The 18,631-nt window shown below is 44.3% G+C and overlaps 1 protein-coding gene across 3 annotated transcripts in view; it reads left to right on the plus strand.

Annotated features, from left to right (window-relative positions):
• The first annotated feature begins 278 nt into the window (after positions 1-278).
• LOC139544534 (poly(ADP-ribose) glycohydrolase-like) overlaps positions 279-18,631 on the plus strand; it is a 48,008-nt gene continuing 29,655 nt past the window's right edge. Inside the window, exons 1-19 of one of the 3 annotated variants that reach the window (XM_071351741.1) lie at positions 279-417; positions 2,323-3,021; positions 9,016-9,111; positions 9,891-10,124; positions 10,209-10,368; positions 10,742-11,208; positions 11,448-11,561; positions 11,859-11,951; positions 12,095-12,166; positions 15,048-15,134; positions 15,415-15,575; positions 15,691-15,770; positions 15,984-16,050; positions 16,413-16,488; positions 16,885-17,032; positions 17,234-17,312; positions 17,426-17,534; positions 17,626-17,734; positions 18,288-18,416. In XM_071351741.1, coding sequence (XP_071207842.1) covers positions 2,431-3,021; positions 9,016-9,111; positions 9,891-10,124; positions 10,209-10,368; positions 10,742-11,208; positions 11,448-11,561; positions 11,859-11,951; positions 12,095-12,166; positions 15,048-15,134; positions 15,415-15,575; positions 15,691-15,770; positions 15,984-16,050; positions 16,413-16,488; positions 16,885-17,032; positions 17,234-17,312; positions 17,426-17,534; positions 17,626-17,734; positions 18,288-18,416 — 2,872 coding nt within the window. In that variant the 5' untranslated portion in view covers positions 279-417; positions 2,323-2,430. Of the gene's footprint in view, positions 418-2,322; positions 3,022-9,015; positions 9,112-9,890; positions 10,125-10,208; positions 10,369-10,734; positions 11,209-11,447; positions 11,562-11,858; positions 11,952-12,094; positions 12,167-15,047; positions 15,135-15,414; positions 15,576-15,690; positions 15,771-15,983; positions 16,051-16,412; positions 16,489-16,884; positions 17,033-17,233; positions 17,313-17,425; positions 17,535-17,625; positions 17,735-18,287; positions 18,417-18,631 lie in introns of all 3 variants that reach the window. The other 2 variants (XM_071351742.1, XM_071351740.1) reach the window with 2 other exon arrangements.

An 18,631-nucleotide genomic window follows, 5' to 3' on the forward strand; every position in this document is an offset into this window, starting at 1 on the left:
ACCTTCACTCCAAGGCCTACTCTGAGGATAAATAACATGTTGGCTGAGGTGGTGGAGACACTGAAGAAGACAGGACTCCAGGCTGCTCCCCCTGCTCTGTGCTATGCTGGACCTGGAGATGTGGCGTGTGATTTCTGCACTGGGACCAGAAAGCAGAAAGCCCTCATGTCCTGTCTGGTGTGTCTGGTGTCTTACTGTGAGACTCACCTCCAGCCTCACTATGAACTTCCTGTACTAAAGAAACACAAGCTGGTCAAAGCCACCGCACAACTACAGGGGAAGATCTGCTCTCATCATGACCAACTGCTGGAGGTTTACTGTCGTACCGATCAACAGTGGATCTCGTATCAATGTATGATGGATGAACATAAAGGCCATGATACAGTGTCAGCTGCAGCAGAGAGGACTGAGATACAGGTTAGACCAGAACAATTCTAAACATAGAATTTAAGACACAGTAGGAAGACTGTTTTAATAAGAGAGAGAAAAAGTAACATTGTTCAAATAAACGTGATCCAAGGAGAATAAATATGAACGTGAAACCTGAGTTATGAGCATTTGAAACCCCATTATCATTCTGAATGCTCTTTTATCAGTCCAAAGTTCAGTCTCTCTAATACATGTTGTGTTTTGTAAAAACCATAATCATTCAATCAATTGTGTGCTGTGGTGACTGTGTAGTAACTGTGTGCTGTGGTGACTGTGTAGTAACTGTGTGATGTGGTGACTGTGTAGTAACTGTGTGCTGTGGTGACTGTGTAGTAACTGTGTGCTGTGGTGACTGTGTAGTAACTGTGTGCTGTGGTGACTGTGTAGTAACTGTGTGATGTGGTGACTGTGTAGTAACTGTGTGCTGTGGTGACTGTGTAGTAACTGTGTGATGTGGTGACTGTGTAGTAACTGTGTGCTGTGGTGACTGTGTAGTAACTGTGTGCTGTGGTGACTGTGTAGTAACTGTGTGCTGTGGTGACTGTGTAGTAACTGTCTGCTGTGGTGACTGTGTAGTAACTGTGTGATGTGGTGACTGTGTAGTAACTGTGTGATGTGGTGACTGTGTAGTAACTGTCTGCCGTGGTGACTGTGTCGTAACTGTGTGCTGTGGTGACTGTGTATTAAATGTGTGATGTGGTGACTGTGTAGTAACTGTGTGATGTGGTGACTGTGTAGTAACTGTGTGATGTGGTGATTGTGTAGTAACTGTCTGCTGTGGTGACTGTGTAGTAACTGTGTGCTGTGGTGACTGTGTAGTAACTGTGTGCTGTGGTGACTGTGTAGTAACTGTCTGCTGTGGTGACTGTGTAGTAACCGTGTGCTGTGGTGACTGTGTAGTAACTGTCTGCTGTGGTGACTGTGTAGTAACTGTGTGCTGTGGTGACTGTGTAGTAACTGTGTGATGTGGTGACTGTGTAGTAACTGTCTGCTGTGGTGACTGTGTAGTAACTGTGTGCTGCGGTGACTGTGTAGTAACTGTGTGATGTGGTGACTGTGTAGTAACTGTCTGCTGTGGTGACTGTGTAGTACCTGTGTGCTGTGGTGACTGTGTAGTAACTGTCTGCTGTGGTGACTGTGTAGTAACTGTGTGATGTGGTGACTGTGTAGTAACTGTGTGATGTGGTGACTGTGTAGTAACTGTGTGATGTGGTGACTGTGTAGTAACTGTGTGCTGTGGTGACTGTGTAGTAACTGTGTGCTGTGGTGACTGTGTAGTAACTGTGTGATGTGGTGACTGTGTAGTAACTGTCTGCTGTGGTGACTGTGTAGTAACTGTGTGCTGTGGTGACTGTGTAGTAACTGTGTGCTGTGGTGACTGTGTAGTAACTGTGTGATGTGGTGACTGTGTAGTAACTGTCTGCTGTGGTGACTGTGTAGTAACTGTGTGCTGTGGTGACTGTGTAGTAACTGTGTGATGTGGTGACTGTGTAGTAACTGTGTGATCTGGTGACTGTGTAGTACCTGTGTGCCGTGGTGACTGTGTAGTAACTGTGTGATGTGGTGACTGTGTAGTACCTGTGTGCTGTGGTGACTGTATATGAACTGTGTGCTGTGGTGACTGTGTAGTAACTGTGTGCTGTGGTGACTGTGTAGTAACTGTCTGCTGTGGTGACTGTGTAGTAACTGTGTGCTGTGGTGACTGTGTAGTAACTGTGTGCTGTGGTGACTGTGTAAGAACTGTGTAATGTGGTGACTGTGTAGTAACTGTGTAATGTGGTGACTGTGTGCTGTGGTGAATGTGTAGTCACTATGTGCTGTGGTGACTGTGTAGGAACTCTCTCATTTCTCTCTCTCCCTTCCTCCCTCTGTTTCTTTAACTCCACCCTCTAGCATAACCAGGAAGTCCCTCCCCCTCCCACAAACTCTCTTCTGAGGAAACGAAACTGATCTGAGCCTCTCTGTCGTCTGTCTGTGTGAGAGTGAACAACAACAGTCTAAATGGCTCAGCAGGGAGTTCTGCTGGATCAGGACCAGTTCTGTTGTTCTGTCTGTCTGGAACTACTGAAGGAGCCGGTGGCTATTCCCTGTGGACACAGTTACTGTAGAAGCTGTATTGAGGGCTACTGGGATCAGGATGATCAGGGCATCTACAGCTGTCCTCAGTGCAATCAGACCTTCACTCCAAGGCCTACTCTGAGGATAAATAACATGTTGGCTGAGGTGGTGGAGACACTGAAGAAGACTGGACTCCAGGCTGCTCCCCCTGCTCTGTGCTATGCTGGACCTGGAGATGTGGCGTGTGATTTCTGCACTGGGACCAGAAAGCAGAAAGCCCTCATGTCCTGTCTGGTGTGTCTGGTGTCTTACTGTGAGACTCACCTCCAGCCTCACTATGATCTTCCTGTACTAAAGAAACACAAGCTGGTCAAAGCCACCGCACAACTACAGGGGAAGATCTGCTCTCATCATGACCAACTGCTGGAGGTTTACTGTCGTACCGATCAACAGTGGATCTCGTATCAATGTATGATGGATGAACATAAAGGCCATGATACAGTGTCAGCTGCAGCAGAGAGGACTGAGATACAGGTTAGACCAGAACAATTCTAAACATAGAATTTAAGACACAGTAGGAAGACTGTTTTAATAAGAGAGAGAAAAAGTAACATTGTTCAAATAAACGTGATCCAAGGAGAATAAATATGAACGTGAAACCTGAGTTATGAGCATTTGAAACCCCATTATCATTCTGAATGCTCTTTTATCAGTCCAAAGTTCAGTCTCTCTAATACATGTTGTGTTTTGTAAAAACCATAATCATTCAATCAATTGTGTGCTGTGGTGACTGTGTAGTAACTGTGTGCTGTGGTGACTGTGTAGTAACTGTGTGATGTGGTGACTGTGTAGTAACTGTGTGCTGTGGTGACTGTGTAGTAACTGTGTGCTGTGGTGACTGTGTAGTAACTGTGTGCTGTGGTGACTGTGTAGTAACTGTCTGCTGTGGTGACTGTGTAGTAACTGTGTGGTGTGGTGACTGTGTAGTAACTGTGTGATGTGGTGACTGTGTAGTAACTGTCTGCCGTGGTGACTGTGTCGTAACTGTGTGCTGTGGTGACTGTGTAGTAACTGTCTGCTGTGGTGACTGTGTAGTAACTGTGTGCTGTGGTGACTGTGTAGTAACTGTGTGATGTGGTGACTGTGTAGTAACTGTCTGCTGTGGTGACTGTGTAGTAACTGTGTGCTGTGGTGACTGTGTAGTAACTGTGTGCTATGGTGACTGTGTAGTAACTGTGTGATGTGGTGACTGTGTAGTAACTGTCTGCTGTGGTGACTGTGTAGTAACTGTGTGATGTGGTGACTGTGTAGTAACTGTGTGATGTGGTGACTGTGTAGTAACTGTGTGCTGTGGTGACTGTGTAGTAACTGTGTGCTGTAGTGACTGTGTAAGAACTGTGTGATGTGGTGACTGTGTAGTAACTGTGTGCTGTGGTGACTGTGTAGTAACTGTGTGATGTGGTGACTGTGTAGTAATGGTGTGCTGTGGTGACTGTGTAGTAACTGTGTGCTGTGGTGACTGTGTTGTAACGGTGTGCTGTGGTGACTGTGTAGTAACTGTGTGCTGTGGTAACTGTGTAGTAACTGTGTGCTGTGGTGACTGTGTAGTAACTGTGTGCCGTGGTGATTGTGTAGTAACTGTGTGCTATGGTGACTGTGTAGTAACTGTGTGATGTGGTGACTGTGTAGTAACTGTGTGCTGTGGTGACTGTGTAGTAACTGTGTGCTGTGGTGACTGTGTAGTAACTGTGTGCTGTGGTGACTGTGTAGTAACTGTGTGCTGTGGTGACTGTGTAGTAACTGTGTGCTGTGGTAACTGTGTAGTAACTGTGTGCTGTGGTGACTTTGTAGTAACTGTGTGCTGTGGTGACCAGGGTTGGGGAGTAACGGATTACATGTAAGGCATTACAAAAAAGCAGTAACTGTAATCCGTTACCAGCAAAAATATTGTTATCAGATTACAGATACTTTTGAAAAACTAGATGATTACTTAGAGGATTCATTTTAAATTCAGAAAGCATGTTTGTGGAAAAAAAAACTTTGACAATTCTCTGTTTTCTTAATGGCATTCAAATCAGCATTGAAAAAAAGGGGCAAGTTTCAGTTTGTTCCACCTGAGCGAGTCTGACCACAAGTCAGAGACCACTATAATAACACACCAAATGTGTTTGATGGATCGTGGTTAAAGAGCAGGAATAGTTTTTTGTAGGCTACAGTCCAAGCTGTGTCTTCCAATGGTGCGACTGCTGTCGGCATCCAAAGATGATTCAACATGAATAAAGGCTTAGAGGTAAGGATGACAGCAGTGGTGTAGTCTACTGAGATACGGATATCACTTTTTATTGATATCTACATAGCGCATCGATGTGAATCACACTGCTGCTCTCTCATTTAGCTACAGTTGAAGCCGGAAGTTTACATACACCTGAGCCAAATACATTTAAACTCAGTTTTTCGCAATTCCTGACATTTAATCCTAGTAGAAATTACCTGTCTTAGGTCAGTTAGGATCACCACTTTATTTTAAAATTGTGAAATGTCAGAATAATAGTAGAGAGAATGATTTATTTCAGTTTTAATTTCTTTCATCACATTCCCAGTGGGTCAGAAGTTTACATACACTTAATTATTATTTGGTAGCATTGCCTTTAAATTGTTTAACTTGGGTCAAACGTTTCGGGTAGCCTTCCACAAGCTTCCCACATTAATTTGGGTGAATTTTGGCCCATTCCGCCTGATGGAGCTGGTGTAACTGAGTCAGGTTTGTAGACATCCCTGCTCGCACACGCATTTTCAGGTCTGCTCACAAGTTTTCTATAGGATTGAGGCCAGGACTTTGTGATGGCCACTCCAATACCTTGACTTTGTTGTCCTTGAGCCATTTTGCCACAACTTTGGAAGTAAGCTTGGGGTCATTGTCCATTTGGAAGACCCATTTGCGACCAAGCTTTAACTTCCTGACTGATGTCTTGAGATGTTGCTTCAATATATCCACATCATTTTCCTGCCTCATGATGCCATCTATTTGGTGAAGTGCACCAGTCTCTCCTGCAGCAAAGCACCCCAGAACATGATTCTGCCACCCCCGTGCTTCACGGTTGGGATGGTGTTCTTCTCCCCATTTTCCTCCAAACATAACGCTGGTCATTATGGCCAAACAGTTCTATTTTTCTTTCATCAGACCAGAGGACATTTCTCCAAAAAGTACGATCTTTGTCCCCATATGCAGTTGCAAACCGTAGTCTGGATTTTTATGGCAGTTTTGGAGCAGTAGCTTCTTCCTTGCTGAGCAGCCTTTCAGGTTATGTCGATATAGGACTCATTTAACTGTGGATATAGATACTTTTGTATCAGTTTCCTCCAGCATCTTCACAAGGTCCTTTGCTGTTGTTCTGGGATTGATTTGCACTTTTCGCACCAAAGTACATTCATCTCTAGGAGACAGAATACGTCTCATTCCTGAGCGGTATGACGGCTGCGCGGTCCCATGGTGTTATTACTTGCGTACTATTGTTTGTACAGATGAACGTGTTACCTTCAGGCGTTTGGAAATTGCTCCCAATGATGAACCAGACTTGTGGAGGTCTACAATTTTTTTTCTGAGGTCTTGGCTGATTTCTTTTGATTTTCCCATGATGTCAAGCAAAGAGGCACTGAGTTTGAATGTAGGCCTTGAAATACATCCACAGGTACACCTCCAATTGAATCAAATTATGTCAATTAGCCTATCAGAAGCTTCTAAAGTCATGACATAATTTTCTGGAATTTTCCAAGCTGTTTAAAGGCACAGTCAACTTAGTGTATGTAAACTTCTGACCCACTGGAATTGTTATACAGTGAATTATAAGTGAAATAATCTGTAAACAATTGTTGTAAATCATAAACAACAGAGTAGGGCTGGCTAATAAGTCCTTAGTTTTTGGTTTATGATCAGGTCAAATTAATTTGGCTTATCTATACTTCCATATTTCCAAGTCTTATTCCTGAACATCAAGGGGTATAACATTTAAAGGAGTGACGGGAATTCTGATTGTCACGGCTTTCTTCCTGGGATGAAGGAGAGGACCAAAATGCAGCGCAGTTAGTGTTCAACATGTTTAATATAACGAACTGTGAACACTTACAACAATACAAAAACAACAAACGCGAAAACCGAGACAGTCCTATCTGGTGCAGAACACAAACACAGAGACAGGAAACAACCACCCACAATCCCCAACACAAAACAAGCCACCCATATATGATTCTCAATCAGGGACAACGATTGACAGCTGCCTCTGATTGAGAACCATATTAGGCTGAACACAAAAACAGACAAACTAGACACACAACATAGAATGCCCACCCCAACTCACGCCCTGACCATACTAAACAAATACAAAACAAGGGAAAACAGGTCAGGAACGTGACACTGATAGACTTTGTTTTTTAATGTAAATATATAATTTAATCATATTATTATATTTAGTAGAAAGCGATGGGTTAGAAGAAGCCTACATAACCAACCCATAAAGTAAAATGTAACATCCACATATGGCCAGCTATGTAAACTTTAACATTTATTTATCCTGCAATAGATGTCGTTCAATTGGTAACATACATTTTTGTCTTCTTCTAAAGCCTCTTAAGGGGAAAGTAATCTAAACGTAACGGAATGTAATCAGATTACGTTGCTGAGTTTGGACAGGTAATTAGTAACTGTAATGGATTACTTTTAGAAAGTAAGATACCCAACCCTGGTGGTGACTGTGTAGTAACCGTGGGCTGTGGTGACTGTGTAGTAACTGTGTGCTGTGGTGACTGTGGTGATTGACATGTGATGTAGGTGAGAACACAGTTTGGTTGAGAGGACTGGCCTTTTTAACAATCAACAATATATATATATTTCTTACCTTTATTTAACTAGGAAGTCGGGGCACCAAGGAAAATATTCAGATTACAAAGTTATAATTTATAATTTTACTATCTGATCAATTAGTCTTCGAATTAATGAATTATTATTTACCTCACGTCAGTCTCATTCCAAACGTCGTAAATTGTTGGTTATCTGCACGAACCCAGTCTTCACTATGAGTCATCCATACATCAATTGTCTTAAAATCATTTATTTACTAACTAAGTAATTTACAGAAATGCATAAACAAACAGTAGATAGTTACAAGGAAATGATAACGGAGTTTCCCTAGTGGGATAAACCGGTAAACGATAAACCACCTTTTGGTGGACAAAAAGGGAAGTGGGGGTCAACTGAGATGAGACACTACAAAGTTGATAATTATAACAATTTAAATGCTAATCCTTTGCACATGAACGCTCACTCATTCGGGAACAATTGCAATCAATATATATATTTACGCTCAGTGTGTCGTCGGGATCTCTGTTGAAAAGTTTGTTTCTGATGGAGAGTCTGTCCGCCTTCTGTCGTGGTTAGAATGGATAGTTCAGAGTGACATTCATTCATGTCGGTCTTCGCGTTCAATGATACCAAATTCCTAGCTGCAGACTAGTAATTAATATCAAAGACTTGTTCTTATTCTGTCGGTATCGATAGTCTAAGAGTTTAACCACGTGGTATGGTTAAAAGATTCAGCCATCTACTCAAACCTTAGGTTTATGGTCTCTACTCAAACCTTGGCCCTCTCGTGGTAAGCTGGTCTGCAACCTTTAGCCATCTCGTAATTGCGGTAAGCTCGGTCTGTTGATAGAAAACCGGGGTGGGGGTTTTATTCGGAAGAGCAGAAAAGGGCCTGTCCCAGGACGCCAGACCATAACTGTGCTCATGGGCGGTCCTCTGATTTAGTTAAACTCCAAAGGGAATCTTCATTAAACAGTCCAAAATCACATTACACAATTTCACAAACAGTATCATCCTCACTCATTCATCTTATACAACAATTAGATGTTAGCCTCATATCTGAGGCTATTGTATAAACAGCGTTATGGTAATGTGGCCATATTGTCTCTCATGAGTTTTACAAAATTGTAACAAATGGACCAGTTCGTAGCTGGATTCTTCACCGATCTTTTATACATTCTCCAGAACATAAATACTGTTCGGACCTCCAGTTCTGTGAGGTGGAAGAAATTCCTTTGTTCTCTCCATGAAAACTTCCTCTCTCTCTATACTGTGGCCATGAGGAGATAATCTCCTCCAGGAATTTACGACCTGAGGTTCCAGCAGCCTGAGTGTAGGAGACAGAGAGAGGGGGATGGTGATCGCTGTACCCAAAGAGGGCAACGTCATGACACTACCCTCTATGTTACTTCACTGTTGAACTATTGGACACATTAGAAAAACAGTATGATGGGTCCACACATATGGCTTTACTTCATTTTACTTTTTTATTTTCACTGCATCAGGTAAAACGTAGACAGACGTTTCAGCATTTTAGCATTCTTCAGTGTGTAGGTACCTACGGGATTTTCACACCAACCAAACCTTTGGAAGAGCGTGATGGTCCCCTTTTAATTATTGTAACTAATGGACATATAAAACTTGGTAGCTCAATGAAGAGTGTTTCACCACAGAGTCAGCTGGGAATGAGTCAGCAGAAGCTCCAGCAGAGAGTCCAGGAGAGAGAGAAGGTGCTGAAGGAGCTCCAACAGGCTGTGGAGTCTCTCAAGGTGAGTATTATTATTGACCAGAGGATATGCACATTTTACTTCCCTCCTCCAGTCAGCCAGTGAGGGAGAGGCCCTCTCCAATCAGACTTTCTGAGTCCCACTGTGGGGAACAGGCAGGGCCGGCACTAGGCATAAGAGACATAAGCTGTCGCTTAGGGCCCCAACCCCCCCTGAAAAGGTTTGAGGGACTCAGCCAGGTTCTCAACTTCCTGTTGAGAGTTAGAGAGTTAGTAGAATACACAAGTTGCAATTTTGAAATGTGGTTGTGGATCAGCAGTGTTCCTCTTGTTATGTCAGTCACTGACAGTCACTCAATTAGCCCATGTCAGCAATACATTTTTAGATTGGTAAGTTAGTCTAGCCAGCTATCTAAACTTGTAGTTATCATGGCCAAATTACCGATTGAGCACGAAGGGTACCTGCCCATGGGCCTTGACCTTCAGGGCAGGAAATTAGCTTCAAACTGCAAAAATGTATCTCCACACCATGGCTAAATGTGTAGAATTGCAGGAAATGTACTTTAAAAAGGAAACATTTTCTCTCTACCGTCAAGAGGGGGGACACTAAAATGTTTTACCCGCGAGGTGGGGAGACCCCCAGGCAAATCTCTCTTAGGGCCTCCAAAAGGCTTAGGTCATCCCTAGGAACAGGCTGTCTGGGCTCCTAGTCACAGAGAGGATAGACTGATAACATGGAGCCTTCACTATTTTGTCCTCTTCTCTCTATTCATTCTATCTCCCTCTCTCTTTCTTTCTCTTGCTCTCTCTCTGTCCTAACAGCGCTCTGCAAATGCAGCAGTGGATGACAGTGAGAGTATCTTTACTGAGCTGATCCGCTCCATGGAGGAAAGGCGCTCTGAGGTGAAGGAGCTGATCAGAGCCCAGGAGAAGGCTGAAGTGAGTCGAGCTGAAGGTCTACTGGAGCAACTGGAACAGGAGATAGTTGAGCTGAGGAGGAGAGATGCTGAGCTGGAGCAACTCTCACACACAGAGGATCACATCCATTTCCTTCAGGTGACTATACTGCCTTGTTAGGCCTATACATGATATGAATATGAAGTTACAGTAATGTAAATCTCTCTCTCTCTCTCTGTCCAGAGTTATCAATCTCTCTCAAGTCCCAGTGTATCTTCAGACTTGCCCAGCATCATTGTCTGTCCTCTTCAGTACTTTGGAGATGTGAATAAGTCAGTGTCTGAGCTGAGAGTGAAAGTAGAAGACCTCCTTAAAGGAGAATGGACCAAGATCTCCACTACAGGTGGGTTGGAAATACTAAATCTACGAGTTATACAGGTGGCCCAAATCTGATCTTTTGCCCAATTATTTGTCTTTTGACCAATCAGATCAGATCGTTTGCCAATAATTGTGCAAAAGATCAGAATTGGGCTGCCTGTGTTAATGAAGCCCTTTATTTAAATACAAAATCTCGTACCTTTCTTAACTATTGAATTAACTATTTCTATCATGTTACCGCTGCTCACGAACCAAATTTCCCTCTGGGGACAATTAAAGTTTGATGGATTGATTATAATAACATCAACTTATTCTTATTGAAGGTCCTACAGCTATCAAATACAGCATTAAATTGTCATCCTGTGTCCTCCTGTCTCTCTGTCTCTCTCTGGGGATAGCAGGTCATAACAACCACAGCTCCCAGATGAAAGCTGCTCTGCAGCAAGACGACCCCATGGAGGACAAGGACAGGGGTCAGGAGGTCAAACGCCGCCCAAGCAGCGAGTTCCCTGTTGGAAACCTGGTCGATATTGACAACACTCCGGTCGCCAAATCACTGCATGGAGACAGTGAGAGAGAAAGGGATGAGGAAAGGGAGAAAAAGAGGGGTGGAGGGAGGGAAGTTGAAATGGATGGCGCAAGTGTAGGAGAGAGGGATGGAACAACTGAAAGAGAGATGGAGGGGGTGAGGGAAGAAGCGATGGATATAGGGTGGGAAAGCGAGAAGGATGGAACGAGAGAAGGAGTGAGGGATGAGGAGGAGAAGAGGTCGTGCTGCTCTCTCTCTGAGCTGAAGAAAGTCCCTCAGTGTCACGTGGAGCTGGAGCCGCTGTCCTTCAGCAGAACTCACAACGTCCTCATAGATGTAAGACTCTCTGGCATCGCTCTGTCTGGTCAGAATAACTGTGGTGTCTTTCTTTGTTTGTGATTATGGAGAGAATGAGGAGGAGGAGGTAGAGTGAGATAGTTAAAACAGTCTAGCTCAATGAAAAATATTGTTTTTAAAGCGACAGAGTGAACTGGATCTTTACACCAGAAAATGTATGTTGAAATCATTGCTGTCTCTCACAGATCATTCATGTCTCTGTCTACCTCCCTATTCAGGTGAATGAGTTCCACCATAAAAGGACATTAAAACCTCATTCTGGACATCATGTGTGGCACAGTGACTTTGTTAAGATGCCCTGCTCACCAGAAAGCCTCATCAAGAATGGATGGGTGTGTTCATTGATTCATTCATTTACTGTTTAATTTATACATTATTTGTCGATTGATTGGCTTATTGAATGTTTGGTTGATTGGTTAATTGATTGATTGGTTTGTTGGCTGAATTATTGATTTGTTAGTTGGTTGAGTGGTAAGGTAGTTGATTGGTTAGTTGGTTGATTGGTCAGTTGCTTGAATGGTTAGTTGGTTGATTGGTAAGGTAGTTGATTGGTTAGTTGGTTGATTGGTCAGTTGCTTGATTGGTTAGTTGGTTGATTGGTTAGTTGGTTGATTGATTGACTTTCCCAGGTAACCAGCTCTGAGCGAAGTCGGTGGGACGTGGTCTCTAAACAGCTAGAGATTCTGGCCAAGAAGACCACTGCATCAGTGGGTGACGTAGAGGTACGACACACACACACCTCCGTTATCCTAACATTTCCTAACATGCCTCATGTTAACCTGGGTTTGGGGTAAGAGTTAAGGTAGGGGTTAGCATGTTTGACCAGTACTGTTTAACTATGACCTACATGTTTCTCTCCACTTAGAAAGCCATAAAGAAATACAACCCAAAGTATGAAGATCAATGGTCCTTTGATGCCCTGCATACCTTTGTTCAGGTCAGTTACCACTTCACTGTGAAGGAACTCTCTCTAATGGTGTTGTTATGTAGAATTAAGCAATAAGGCATGAGAACCTGGGAGGCCCGACACGGAGCGGAGGGCCGGAGAAACAGCCCTTAGGAGGGTGTTATTCCTAATAATTCCCGGGTTCGAGGGCCTTATTGCTTTTGTAAAACGCTTACCAACAAAGACGAATGACATGTTTTCATTGAAAAAGTTATTTTAATAAGTAAATTAGTTTTATTTCATTTTTCCACCAGACATTATAGTCCAGGCAAAATCCAGTTTTTAGTTCTGAGATTCTGAAGTTGCTAACCAAACAAGCTGGTCGTCCAATCCAAATGTTCTAAGCAAAAAGGTTGCCATGAAGGCTAGCTACTTCTCCTTTGCTAGCTAACCAACTAAGGCCGAGATTCAATCAGATCTTTTGGCGGTGTCAGAGGTGGAACTGGGTTGAAGCCATCAAGTTGGTGAGCAACTGCTCTTGTGGTCATTGTCACACCCATCTTACTCGCATTCAGGACGAGAAAGTGTAGTCTGTATAGAAACAATTACGCTCAAACTGAAAAATCATTCAACAAAATGTTTTGGATTTCTATTATCCTAATTGAGGTGTATTCCAGTGTTCCAACTTGTAAACAAGGCTGCATGGGATTGCAACCTGATCTCAGTCTATTTCGTATTATTCTGTAGGTAAATCCAAGACACTCCATTTAGTATGATATGTTACGTTTCGTATGGTATGTATTAATTTGTGGATGTCCTTCACCCATTTTGTATCAAATCAAATTTTATTTGTCACATGCGCCAAATACAACAGGTGTAAACCGTAAAACGCTTACTTACAAGCCCTTAACAAATAATGCAGTTTCAAGAAAAATAAGGGTTAAGAAAATATTGACTAAATAAACTAAAGTAAAAAAATAAAAGTGCAACAATAAAATAACAATAACGAGGCTATATACAGGGAGTACCGGTCCCGAGTCAATGTGCGGGGCTACAGGTTAGTCGAGGTAATTGAGGTAATATGTACATGTAGGTAGGGGTAAAGGGGGGGGGGGGGGGGATCAATGCATATAGTCCGGGTAGACATTTGATTAGCTGTTATGCAGTCTTATGGCTTGGGGGTGGAAGCTGCTAAGAAGCCTTTTGGTCCGAGACTTGGCGCCCAGTACCGCTTGCCATGCGGTAGCAGAGAGAAAAGTCTATGACTTGGGTGGCTGGAGTCTTTGGCAATTTTTAGGGCCTTCCTCTGACACCGCCTGGTATGGAGGTCCTGGATGGCAGGAAGCTTTACCCAAGTGATGTACTGGGCCATACGCACTACCCTCTGTAGCGCCTTGCAGTCGGAGGACGAGCAGTTGCCACACCAGGTGGTGATGCAACCAGTCAGGATGCTCTCGATGGTGCAGCTCTAGAACTTTTTGAGGATCTGAGGGCCCATGCCAAATCTTTTCAGTCTCCTGAGGGGGAATAAGTGTTGTCGTACCCTCTTCACGACTGTCTTGATGTGTATGGACCATGATAGTTTGTTGGTTATGTGGACATCAAGGAACTTGAAGCTCTCACCCTGCTCCACTACAGCCCCGTCGATAAGAATGAGGGCATGCTCGGCCCTCATTTTCCTGTAGTCCACGATCATCTCTTTTGTCTTGATCACGTTGTGGGAGAGGTTGTTCTCCTGGCACCACATGGCCAGGTCTCTGACCTACTCCTTATAGGCTGTCTCATCATTGTTGTGATTAGGCCTACCACCGTTGTGTCGTCGGCAAACTTAATGATGGTGTTGGAGTTGTGCTTGGCCACGCAGTCATGGGTGAACAGGGAGCACAGGAGGGGACTGAGCATGCACCCCTGAGGGGACCCCGTGTTGAGGATCAGAGGGGCAGATGTGTTGTGCCTACTCTTACCACCTGGGGGCGGCCCGTCAAGAAGTCCAGGATCAAGTTGCAGAGCGAGGTGTTAAGCCCCAGGGCCCTTAGCTTAGCTAGGCTAGGGGTTAGGGTTAAGTTTAGGAGTTAGGTGAAGGGTTAGCTAAAGTGCTAAAGTTGTCCGTGATGAGATTTGAACTCGCAACCTTTGGGTTGCTAGACGTTCTCATTATACGCACACCCATCCACCCTGACCAACCACCCTACTTTCGTTTTTGTAACATAACATATCATACTAAATGGTTGACTCTGATTTACATACAGAATAATACGAAATGCTCTTCACTTAATGCGACTTCATGCAGCCATTGTCAGTGTCCTTTTTAGGTATAATGCCAGAAACCACTTGTACATTAGACAGCGCTAACGCAGTTCCACCTCCGAGACTGTCAAAATAACCATTATGCGGATGTCGGCTAAAGTGGATCTGATTGAATAGAGTGCCAAAGCTAACACACAATCACATCAAGCAGCTGAAATGACAGCCAACTATGTCCATTTTTATTTGTTTTACGTTTGTTTCTATTGCCAGTTATTTTGATATATCCATTATAATGATGCTGATAAATGAGTTGGCCTGGCTCAGAGAAGCTGAGAAGTCTCGTCATGTTCATTCTCTCTATGACACAGTGGAGATCGCTAAAAGATACTACTTTGTTGCACAAGTTGGAGAGGCAGGCAGCAAGGTTAAGACAAACCGCAGCTGTTGCAAACAAAATGCTAGCCTAGTAGCATGGGACAATAATGTCTTGACACTTTTTTCCATGGGAGATTAAGTTTATAAATTGCCTGGCTGGGCTGTGGGACAGTGGATGCACATTGATATTTCAAATGGAACAGGCATTACCCGGGGATTGGGGTGAATAACTCCCTGCAATCAACAAATCAGCATCCAGGACCAAAACAACCCCTTTACAATGATATATTCTCCTTTCCCTCTCCTCTAGAAAGCACCTAAAGAAGAGAACTACTACACGTCTGTTTTTCCTAAGATAGCAGAGCTGGCCTCCAACCTGCCTCGAAATATCAAGAAGGTAACAACATAGGAACTGAATGATGTACTATGGTACAGAGGTAGTGTACTATGTAGGGTACAGAGGTAGTGTACTATGTAGGGTACAGAGGTAGTGTACTATGTAGGACACAGATTGTAGAGGTACTGGATGTGTGTTCTCTAGTCTGTTAAATGTGTGTGTGTGTGTGTGTGTGTGTGTGTGTGTGTGTGTGTGTGTGTGTGTGTGTGTGTGTGTGTGTGTGTGTGTGTGTGTGTGTGTGTGTGTGTGTGTGTGTGTGTGTGTGTGTGTGTGTGTGTAGGCTATCCCTCTGCTCCAGAAGGGCCAGACTCAGTCCATCACGTTGTCCCAGAGTCAGATAGCTTGTCTGCTGGCCAACGCCTTCTACTGCACCTTCCCCCACCGCAACTCCCCCAACCCCAGAGCAGAGTACCATAACTACCCCACCATCAACTTTAACAGGTCAGAACACACACAACAAAGTCCACTGAGGACCCACACACATAGAGACAAACATGAAGTATTCCAACTTCAACAGATGATAACATGTGACCACTCTATCTCTCTGTGTTGTCAGTCTGTTTGAAAACTGGTCTGAGAGGAAGAGAGAGAAGCTGAGAGCCCTCCTTCATTACTTCCACACTGTCACAGACCCAGGTACGTTACTACCACACACTACTATAGTCACTATAATGACTGGAATACAAGTACTGTAGTGTACTGTAGGGTACAGAATAAGTGTATTATGTAGGTTACAGGAACCTATTTAAGACAGTCTGATGAGTGTCGATGAGGAATACCCTCTGATAATAGTTGCTGTGGGAACCAGATTTACCTGTCTGAACTTGACCCTTGTTGTTGCCATGACAGCGACCAGGCCCCGTGGACTGGTGACCTTTGAGAGGCGCTACATCAGAGACATGCCCAACTGGAGGAGGTACACACACACACACAGACACACACAGACACACACACACACACACACACACACACACACACACACACACACACACACACACACACACACACACACACACACACACACAAACACACTTAGTGTTACACACTCACAAATTCACACACACACACACACACACACACACACTTAGTGTTACACACTCACAAATTCACAAACGCACACACATACAGCATTACACACACACACACACACACACACACACACACACACACACACACACACACACACACACACACACACACACACACACACACACACACACACACACAGACACACAGACGAACTTAATACGTTCCCTCTTGTCTTTCTCTTTGTGTCAGTTGTAAGGAGACTGTTCCTAAACTCCACGTCTCCTCAGTAGGCTTCATAGAGGAACAGGGAGCAGGAATGCTACAGGTTGGTGACATCTACTGGCTTGGCACAAGCTTCGTGTCAACACATCTGGTGTCTGCTCCAGTCCCTGCCGGAGCCTGTTTGTCGTGTGTGTGTGTGTGTGTGTGTGTGTGTGTGTGTGTGTGTGTGTGTGTGTGTGTGTGTGTGTGTGTGTGTGTGTGTGTGTGTGTGTGTGTGTGTGTGTGTGTGTAATGCTGTATGTGTGTGCGTTTGTGAATTTGTTAGTGTGTAACACTAAGTGTGTGTGTGTGTGTGTGTGTGTGTGTGTGTGTGTGTGTGTGTGTGTGTGTGTGTGTGTGTGTGTGTGTGTGTGTGTGTGTGTGTGTGTGTGTGTGTGTGTGTGTGTGTGTGTGAATTTGTGAGTGTGTAACACTAAGTGTGTGTGTGTGTGTGTTGCAGGTGGACTTTGCCTGTAACATGATAGGAGGTGGAGTGTTGGGCTCAGGTCTGGTTCAGGAGGAGATTCTGTTCCTGATGAACCCTGAACTCATCGTATCTCGACTCTTCACTGAGAAACTAGCAGACAATGAGTGTCTCTTCATCACAGGTGTGTGTGTGTGTGTATGTGTGTGTGTGTGTGTGTGTGTGTGTGTGTGTGTGTGTGTGTGTGTGTGTGTGTGTGTGTGTGTGTGTGTGTGTGTGTGTGTGTGTGTGTGTGTGTGTGTGTGTGTGTGTGTGTGTGTGTGATCACAGGTTATATCATCTCTCCTCCCTTTCCCTCAGTCACATTTTCTCTCTCTCTCTGTAGGTTCTCAACAGTTCAGTCAGTACAGTGGCTACAGCGACACTTTTAAGTGGGTAGGGCCTCACAGAGACGACTTTGAGAGGTGAACACACACACTCACTCACACACACACACACTCACACACACACTCACTCACACACACTCACACAATCACACACACACTAAAGTCCCTGATTGCTCTGCCTGTGTTTGCAGGGATGAGTGGCAGAGGCTACACAGACAGATTGTGGCCATGGATGCTCTCCACTTCAGACACCAGAGAGAACAGTACAACATGAAACAGGTCACCAGGGAACTCAACAAGGTGAGAGACAACCCTCCTCTCCTGTAGGGGCCAGATTACAGCTGATTAGTAGAATCTGATGTCGGTGGTCTCCTGTAATATCCTCCCTCAGGCGTATTGTGGCTTTAAGGCAGATGACAACACTTACCCAGACTTCCTTCCTGACATCGCCACGGGCAACTGGGGCTGCGGAGCCTTCAATGGAGACCCCAAACTCAAAGGTACCGCTAACTGTTAACCCCTTACTCAAAGGTAGCCCTAACTGTTAACCCCTTACTCAAAGGTACCCCTAACTGTTAACCCCTTACTCAAAGGTACCCCTAACTGTTAACCCCTTACTCAAAGGTACCCCTAACTGTTAACCCCTTACTCAAAGGTACCCCTAACTGTTAACCCCTTACTCAAAGGTACCCCTAACTGTTAACCCCTTACTTAAAGGTACCCCTAACTGTTAACCCCTTACTCAAAGTTACCCCTAACTGTTAACCCCTTACTCAAAGGTACCCCTAACTGTTAACCCCTTACTCAAAGGTACCCCTAACTGTTAACCCCTTACTTAAAGGTACCCCTAACTGTTAACCCCTTACTCAAAGGTACCCCTAACTGTTAACCGCTATCCCTTGACCCTTAAGTTAAAGGTACCCCTAACTGTTAACCCTGGCTCCTAACCCCCCAAACAATAACTCAACTCTACTCACAGAGACCCACTCTGAAAATTCACACAAAAAGACTCTGTGACGACTGGTTGTTTTTTTTTTTTTTTTCCCCTCCCAGCTCTGATCCAGCTGATGGCTGCAGCCAGGGCCAAGAGGGGCGTGGCCTTCTTCACATTCAATAACTTCAGCTTGGAGAGAGAGCTGCAGACCATGCACCACCTACTGGTCACACACAGAACTACAGTGGGTGAGTTAGTACACACAGAGCTACAGTGGGTGAGTTAGTACACACAGACTACAGTGGGTGAGTTAGTACACACAGAACTACAGTGGGTGAGTTAGTACACACAGAACTACAGTGGGTGAGTTAGTACACACAGAACTACAGTGGGTGAGTTAGTACACACAGAACTACAGTGGGTGAGTTAGTACACACAGAACTACAGTGGGTGAGTTAGTACA

Source organism: Salvelinus alpinus, chromosome 18 (genome assembly GCF_045679555.1).
Source record: "Salvelinus alpinus chromosome 18, SLU_Salpinus.1, whole genome shotgun sequence".
Taxonomy (NCBI): Eukaryota; Metazoa; Chordata; class Actinopteri; order Salmoniformes; family Salmonidae; genus Salvelinus; species Salvelinus alpinus.